General features: G+C 44.4%; 1 protein-coding gene across 1 annotated transcript; it reads right to left on the minus strand.

Moving 5' to 3' along the window:
• Positions 1-1758: 1758 nt before the first annotated feature.
• LOC105892621 (transcription termination factor 1) lies at positions 1759-7956 on the minus strand. The gene is made up of 10 exons (XM_031570836.1): positions 7856-7956; positions 6772-7397; positions 6178-6363; positions 5864-5942; positions 5039-5163; positions 4403-4610; positions 3981-4067; positions 3001-3066; positions 2589-2674; positions 1759-2298 (listed from the first exon to the last, which is right to left on the minus strand). The coding sequence occupies exons 2-10, from the start codon at positions 7370-7372 to the stop codon at positions 2168-2170; spliced, it is 1569 nt and encodes a 522-aa protein (XP_031426696.1). The 5' UTR covers positions 7373-7397; positions 7856-7956; the 3' UTR covers positions 1759-2167.
• Between the last annotated feature and the right edge of the window lie 1050 nt (positions 7957-9006).

A 9006-nucleotide genomic window follows, 5' to 3' on the forward strand; every position in this document is an offset into this window, starting at 1 on the left:
CACACACACACACACACAGTGGGGAAAATAAGTATTTGAACCCCTGCCGATTTCGCAAGTTTGGCCACTTGCAAAGAAATGTGTGATCTATAATTGTAATGGTAGGTGTATTTTAACAGTGAGAAATAGAATATCAACAATCAAATCCAGAAAACTGCATTTTATAACATTTATGACTTTATTTGTATTTGATGCAGAAAATAGTAGTATTTGAACCCCCAAGCAAACCGCAAGAATTCTGGCTCCCAATGACCAGTTATGTGCCCAAGAAGCACACAGATTAGTCCTCATTAGGCCTAACAAGGTACACCTGATCTCAACTGGTGACGTGTATAAAAGAAACCTGTCCAAAGCATCATACTTCACACCTTCAACCTCACCACCATGGGCAAGACCAAAGAGTTGACGTCAGAGATAAGATTGTAGACCTGCACAAGGCTGGAATGGGTTACAAAACCATCAGCAAGCAGCTTGGTGAGAAGCAGACAACTATTGGTGTGATTATTCGTAAATGGAAGCAACACCAAACAACTGTCAATCGCTCTAGGTCTGGGGCTCCATGCAAGATATCCCCTCGCGCGGTATCGGTGATCATCCTAAAGGTGCAGAATAACCCCAGAACTACACAGGGGGAGCTTGTGAATGATCTCAAGGCAGCTGGGACCAGTCACCAAGAAAACCATTGGCAACCCACTATGCCGTAATGGTTTGAAGTACTGCAGCACTCGCAATGTCCCCCTGCTCAAGGAAGCACATGTACAGGGCCGTCTGAAGTTTGCCAATGAACACTTGAATGATTCTAAGGAGGATTGGGAGACAGGATGTGGTCAGATAAGACCCAAATCAAGCTCTTTGGCATCAACTCGACTTGCCGCGTTTGGAGGGGGAAGAATGCTGAATATGACCCCAAGAACACCATCCCCACCGTCAAGCATGGAGGTGGAAAGGGTACAGGACAACTCCACTCCATCGAGGGGACTATGGATGGGGCCATGTAACGTGGAATATTGGGCTTGAACCTCATTCCCTCCCATTGAAAACGCAACTTTAAGGATTTGGAGAGGATCTGCAAAGAGGAGTGGACCAAAATCCCTCCTGAGATGTGTGTAAACCTGGTGACCAACTACAATAAAACTCTGACGTCTGTGCTTGCCAACAAGGGTTATTTCACCAAGTACTAAGTCATGCTTTGCTAGGGGTTCAAATACTTATTTTCTGCATCAAATGCAAATTACGTCAAATGTTATAAAATGCAGTTTTCTGGATTTTTTTTGTTGATATTCTGTTTCTCACTGTTAAAATACACCTACTATTACAATTATAGATCACACATTCCTTTGCAAGTGGCCAAACTTGCGAAATCGGCAGGGGTTCAAATACTTATTTTCCCCACTGTACATGTATCACACATCATATAAACATGACCCATTTCCATAATCTATATAATTTTATAATCTATATAATTACACACACATCATCAACATCCCAAAATCCTCAGAGAAGGTCATCTGCCCCTAGGACCTCCAGCTTCACCAAGCCAGAGAAGCCTTTACCGCTCCACCAACTCATATGAGATTACGGCACAGGTAACATGCTTATATGACCCGCCACATTTTGTCAGATGCAGTTTGGCCAGTCTGATGGCAAAGGGCTAACTGGTGATGAAACTCTGTGATGAAGTAAAACTCTGGTGAAAATGCCTTTTCTGCACTTGTGACCAGAAGAAAATCAACATAAAACGAAAGGGTCAACAGACAATGGGTTTTAAAACTCCTTGATTTACTATTTAACTCATACAAATACATAATCAAATCCAATCCAATCATTTACATTCCTGAAAATATATAATCTGAACTTCTTTAGAAAAAAAGTGCCTGAGCAAACACATTTTCAAACTTCTCACACGTCCCCTCGCGAGGAGGTTAGGTAAGTGGGGTCAGGGTTTGGGATTTTCCGAGACCAGGAAAGATCTCTGACAGCTAGTAAGGGGAACACAGCTCTCCTGGCGAGTCGGGGATGGTGTTGGGGGCATTGTCAGTGTTTGGGGAAGATCTCTGAAAGCTTGCAAGAGTGACCGGTCTCTCCTGGGGTTTCAAACTCCTTTGGTGATGAGTAGGGGTGGGTTTCAAACTCCTCTGGTGATGAGTAGGGGTGAGGTTGGGGTGTTTCAGAGGTCAGGGAAGATCTCTGACAGCTTGTAAGTCTCTCGCGGCTCTGATGACTCTTCAGCATCCTTACAGGCCTTCAGGCTCTCCTCCAGCTTTGGCAGGGTCTTCTCATACAGGAAATCAATGATGTCTGCCATCAGATCAGAGGGAGAAGAAGAGGACAGATAGAGAAACGATGCAGCAGAGGAAGAAGAGCAAGACAGAAGACAGGAGAAGGTGGAGAAGCAGAGGAAAAGGGAAGAAGACAACAAATGTGAAGAAGCTGTTTTCGTCATGTAGTGCTTTTCTCAAACCCAAGGTCACTTTGGCATACTCCACCAGAAAACAGACCACAGTATTAGACATGACCGAGAGAGATAAGACCACAGTATTAGACATGACCGAGAGAGATACATGAACCAGCAGAGGGTCAGTACTCACCACAGAAATCCTTTCTGTGCCAATTTGGTACATGGGTCACCTTCAGCTTGTGAAACCTAATTTGTAAATAGTCCGGTGGGGTGTTGCTTCATAGAGAAATCACAGGAAACTTTCACTCAATATCACACTAACACAGGATTCACTCAAATATCACACTAACACACAATCCACTCAAATATCACACTAATACATTCTTGTGCATAAACGGGTAGTCTAACAGCCGGGTCAAACAGTAGTTTCAATGCAAACGCATATTTAAGGTCAATAGGCCAACCCATATTGATAATAACCTTTGCCAATAGGCTAACCCAAATTGGTCATGACCTTTGCCGGACAGGAAGTAACCAGCACTCAAGAACAGAAGTGTTGAGCTCGTCAGTCTCCCAGGTAGTTGCTAACAGGAGCTGCTTACCCAAAGAGATGAGTGAGGTCATCCCAGACAATGTCTACAGGGTCATCCACAGCCATTTCATTGATCCTGGGGGGGAGGGGGGGGGGGGCACAGAAACTGGGTTAACTTCAGAGGTAAGGTAAACACAGGAGACGCTCACACACAAGCTGGATTTCCTGACGGAGGTATTTGAATACAAAAAATGCCATCTGGGGTATTACCTAAAGACGCTGCTTCGATAACAGAGTCAAGACAAGTGAAGCTTGAGAAGTGAGGCTTAAGGAAGTTGCTATTTGGATGAGAGTCCAATTTATGGTCGTCCGTTTACACCAGACACCTCCCAAATCCCCTCAGACGTATTTTTCAGTTACAATAACAGGGTCTATTTCTCGGTAACTTTTAAAAAATCTAAGCAAAAATAAGTCAAACAAACAACTTTTCCGTACAAATACGACCATCTACAGAGTTTGGTCCGCCATCTTTTTTTTTTTTAAATGCTTTGCAACACCCACAGCCGTCGGAGAACCATACATGTAAACGAGTCCGTCGAGGCAACTGCGTGACCACGCAGTCACAGAAGTATATTTCGGCCTTTAGTGGTTATATGTCTTTGCCTACCAGACACAGGCAAGGAGGCCGAGACAGAGGACCAGGACGAGGCAGACAGGTAACCAGAGTAACAGTTTAAAACGTATGCTTTGATCAGCTGGATCTACACGTAACCAGATTAACAATTTGAAACGTACGCTTTGATCAGCTGGATCTACACGTATCCAGACTAACAGTTTGAAACGTACGCTTTGATCAGCTGGATCTACACGTAACCAGAGTAACAGTTTGAAACATACGCTTAGGACAGCTGGATCTTCACGTAACCAGAGTAACAGTTTGAAACATACGCTTAGAACAGCTGGATCTTCATGTAACCAGAGTAACAGTTTGAAACATACGCTTAGAACAGCTGGATCTTCATGTAACCAGAGTAACAGTTTGAAACCTACGCTTTGATCAGCTGGATCTGCCCTTCTATGCTCTTCCTCCCTTGGATCTTTCCACCAGTCGTCATTTTTTTCGTCAGGTAGAGTATCCTACACAACACAGGCAGGGAGAGCATCAACACGGTTTCTCTTAGCTCACAAAGGCAAGGATACACACACGCACACATGCGTCATAGCTGCCTCATGGATCTGCATATGGTTTCTGTGTGTGTGTGTGTGTGTGTGTGTGTGTGTGTGTGTGTGTGTGTGTGTGTGTGTGTGTGTGTGTGTGTGTGTGTGTGTATAAAACTGTTCCTTGCTAGTGTGGTCTATGTTCTCATGGATTATTCAGCCTGTTACAGTAAAATGTAACTGAACTGAACATGTTCTGTGCATGTGCCGTGCACATGTGCGACGTAATGTGAATGTCACATGAGCTTTCTCACCACTTCTCCCTGCACTGCAGCCAGCTGCGAGTCTGGACCTGCTTAGCCATAGACGTCCAGCCCAGTTTCTTATACAAGTCCATCTTGTTGATGACCAGAGGCCCGTCGCCGCCCTCTCCTCCAGGCTTGGCCCTCTTCAGCAGCTGCTCGTGTACGCACGTCATCAAGACCTTAAGCTCCGCCTCTGACCATTCCCCACGACCCTCAGCTGAGGGACAGGAAGTGAAAAAGCATAAAACAAGACTGGGTCAGTATTCACAGACCTCATTCGTCTGCATGTGTGTTAATGTCTACCTACCCTGTGTTTATCAGTTTAAGTACTGTCCGTCTAGCTGGTTGCCAATCATAACATCAGCTTAAAGGTACGGTCCACAATTCTGGCAAAAGGTTTTTAATATTTAAGGCTCAACCGCCAGTCGTATTATTCCCCTCCCTCCTGGGTTCCTGAAGCAATGCATTGATTGGCTGGAATTCACTACATCACAAACACCAGATTTTATTAGGGGCACCCACTGAAAGGACAGCTAGAGAAATGTGAGGAGCAATTAGCTGAAATCGACAAAAAGGGTATGGGATTAGAGTCGTGGACAGACCCTTTAACACTATGGGTGTTCTGGTGTGCATCTGATCACTCACACATCATTTCAAAGCGTTTCTGCACCGCTTCACAACTGCGGCCCATCTTGTCTGATATGGCCGACCATCTTGCCCCATGCAGCTTGTGCAGTTTCTTCAAGGTTTCGTTCTCATCTTCTGTAAACCTGTGGATGAGGGGCACAGGGTCATAACACTGATGAAACACCCCCAGCATGACGCTGCTCTCTCACACACACACACACACACACACACACACACACAAGCACAGAGATATAACACAGATGAAACACCCCCAACATGACGCTGCTCTCACACACACACACACATAAGCACAGTCATAACACTGATGAAACACCCCCAACATGACGCTGCTCTCTCACACACACACACACACACAAGCACAGTGTCATAACACTGATGAAACACCCCCAACATGACACTGCTCTCACACACACACAGACAAGCACAGAGTCATGACGCTGCTCTCGCTCTCTCTCTCTCACACACACACACACACACACACACACACACACACACACACACACACACACAAGCACAGTCATTAACACAGATGAAACACCCCCAACATGACGCTGCTCTCACACACACGCGCACACACACACACAAGCACAGAGTCATAACACTGATGAAAGCCCCCCAACTTGACACTGCAGTCTCATAACAACCAGTGGAAACATTCCTAAAACATCAATTAACAAGGTCCAAGCAGTATAGCACACAATTGCTCCACACACACACACACACACCCCCCTACTGAACCCCACTTTGCTGCTCACCAGGTTTAAGCCATCTGAGACCACATTAAAACGTCTATCTGAGCACATTTCAACAGCTTGTGTTTACCTCCCCAAGTAATTCTCCGTGTTGCAGAACTTCCTGGCTCGCGCGAGTATAGTCATCCAGGAACGAGCGATCCCAGCACCTGTTCAGGCACAGGACACCATTCACTCACTGCTGCACTGCAAGCTGGACTGTTGTACACCTCTAACTTCCAGTCACTTCATACAATTTGACAAGTCACATCTCAATTTTCTTTTTAATGTGGGCATGCCAGCAGTGGGCCCTCTCACCGAACAAACTCGGCCTGTATTACTCACTGGCATGTCTCGTACTCATACATGATATGACATGACATGACATCTGATATCTATACTCACATAAATTCGGGAGGAAGTTCAACTTCTTCCTCAGGCTTAGGATGGTATTTTTCTCATCTGGGAAGCGGTTGGGTCTGAAAAGCTTGAACTCGCTGTCGATCCCGGACACGGCCAGGAAGTCCTTCACGTTCTGTTTCAGTCGCTTGTTCTCGGTCGCGGTGAACCGCCCAATTCGCAGAGGGATCCCTGTGGCATGGTGGGGGCGGGGCCAAAGGAACGCAGTAAACACAAAAACCCTGGATCACATGACTGAAGATACCCCTCAAGGGGGTCAGTGGTCCTTCAACTTCTCAAATACAGTCATTCACAGTCCACACAAAAATCAAAATAATGATGGAGAACACATGAACTCAGTATGACCTGTTTAACTCAGATTGTCATACTATACCAGAACTAAGCAAATATGCACTGAGAAGACATCCTGGGCAACATAACATATATACATAACGTATGCTGCAGGCCTCACATATTCCCAATGGCCTGAATAAATATAAACTCCTTCTCTTCTGAAAATGCACACTTAATCACCCTGTTTCACAGGGCATTGCAGGCTTTGTATACTCCCAATGGCTGAAATAAAGCTTGCTTACTCACCTTGCTTTTTGAATTCCCTGAAGCGGGGCAGGTCGTACCTGATGACCTTCTGGACCGCGATGAATTCGCAAAACGTGAACTGAGGCAGGAACTCCTGGATCTCCTGCCGGATGGCATCGTCAACGTCCAGCACTTCAGGCACATCATCTGGGTGAAGCTGTGTGTCTGTGGGAGAGTGTGTGTCTGCAGCAGGCTGTGTGTTGGTTTGCACCGCTGTGAGTGCCGCCTCTGCCTCCGTCTTCTCTCCAGGACAGTCTGGCTCTTCAATTCTCCTTTTCTTCTTCTTTTTCTTCACCTCTCTCTCCTGAGCAGCAGCAACATCTGCAGCCTCTGGTGTCACACTTAAGTTCTCTGCATTGTGTTTTCTTTTCTTTTTGTTTTGCCTTTCTTTTGTATCACACTGGATTTCGACTGGTCTACAGTCATCGTTCTCACTTCGTTTTGTTTTCTTCTTTTTGTGTTTATGTTTCTTGTGAGAGTCGACTTCCGTTGGGGTTAGCTCAGGAGGATTGCCGAGCTCCGGCACCTCCTCTAAAAGTCGCTTCTTGTTCTTCTTCTTCTTTTTCTTCTTTTTCTGAAAGACCAGCTCTGCCTCCGTCATGGTCACCTTAAGTATTTTTTCCCCCCTGTAACAGCGTGAATAAAGGAGCATGTAAATCCACGTGTCTTCACTGAATCTTTGTGCCACTTAAAACTGATCTGCATTTTACTTGAAAATGTAGAGAGGAAGAGACATCTGAGAACGTATTTCATAGCGATATAACATATCTTAAATGAAAATTAAATTAGTTCAATTAATTAAATTAGTATTTAGATAAAATGCTAAGTTGAGGGTCCGAAACCACAACTGTCTTTTCTCCTCCGAGGAAGATATGCTTGTTCAATGGCTGGGTATGTAATTTGAACGTAGCTAGCTAGCTAATGTTTAGGCTAACGTTAACCTAGTTATGAATTTACTTACAGTAGTTATGAATACACCTTTTGCACACAATGTAAGCGACATTATAAATTATGTAATCAAAACTATTATAGCCAGTGTGTAGTTAAACATATAAAGCATTGTTGTTTTGCTCCGACAACTCACCCAAACACACCAATAGAACTTAGCCCATGTGAAATTGTGTTTCTCGGCGATGACTCTGAATTGGCACATTTTCAGAAAGTTTCATCTTACCGCCACCTCGTGGTCTGGAGTTGTACCTGAGGCAGAGAGAATCGGAAGCAAGCAGATAAATTCATATCATCAGTCATCAGTGGTTGAATATGTATTCAGATCCTTTACTTAAGTGAAAGTAAAGTACCATTTCAGCAATGTAACAATACTCAATTACAAGTAAAAGTCCTACATGAAAAATCCTAGTTAAGTAAAAGTATATTAGCAGCAAAATGTAGTTTAAGTATTAAAAAGTACTAGTGGAAGTACTAATTTGGTCGCTCTGAGCGATATAGGCTATTATTATTTATGACATTTTAGATTATGAATGCTGAAGCACCGGTGTGTAAGCAGCATGTTACTGCTGTTGCTGCTGGAGGTGGAGCTAGCTGTAATTACTTCATCTGCAGTTTTATATACAGGAACACCAGATACATCTGAGAGGTTGTGAGGTGATTAATGGGAGGGGATGGAAGAAAAAACTAAGTTCTGATTCACACATCAGATTCACATATTTCATCTGTTTTCAGTTTCTGGACATCTGAAACGAGACCCGGACTACACAGTGCTTTTTTGTAAGACGTCAGAAACCAAAGTTTGTAGGTAAAAATGGAGAGAGTAGCCAGCCTTCAAAGTCTTGGTTGCAGAACAGCATAGTGGGAATACAGTGTGGTCATAAGGACACTATTACAGCAAAGTGGATATACAGTGTGCTCATAAGGTTACTACTACAAAGGTAACAGCATAGTGAGTATACAGTGTGCTCATAAGGTTACTGTTACAAAGGTTAGAGCTATGAAGCAGAAGCCAATGATGACAAGTTTGTAATACGGGTGTGTAGGCTGGCACCCGATATGTATATAAGATGTATCATGCATAAGCAGAATAGAAAGGTGTGCATAACAGTTGGGCATTGGCAGCTGTAAGCAGAGGGTTTCAGCATGTGAATCAGATGGATCCTGCATCAGCATCCCACAGTGGAGATGGTCTAGAGCAGGGGTTCCCAACCTTTTCTACTCCGAGGCCCACCTTTTCGTATTTGTAACAGGTCGGGGCCCAACAGACACCCCGCTTATTTTAGC

Source organism: Clupea harengus, chromosome 7 (assembly GCF_900700415.2).
Source record: "Clupea harengus chromosome 7, Ch_v2.0.2, whole genome shotgun sequence".
NCBI lineage: Eukaryota > Metazoa > Chordata > Actinopteri > Clupeiformes > Clupeidae > Clupea > Clupea harengus.

Coding starts and splice junctions, on each gene's coding strand:
- LOC105892621 (XM_031570836.1), bottom strand. CDS start 7,372: ATGACGGAGGCAGAGCTGGTCTTTCAGAAAAAGAAGAAAAAGAAGAAG. Junction 6,364..6,771: donor CAGGGAATTCAAAAAGCAAG/GTGAGTAAGCAA, acceptor ACCATGCCACAG/GGATCCCTCTGCGAATTGGG. Junction 3,067..3,980: donor CAGATCCAGCTGATCAAAGC/GTAGGTTTCAAA, acceptor CCTCCCCCCCAG/GATCAATGAAATGGCTGTGG.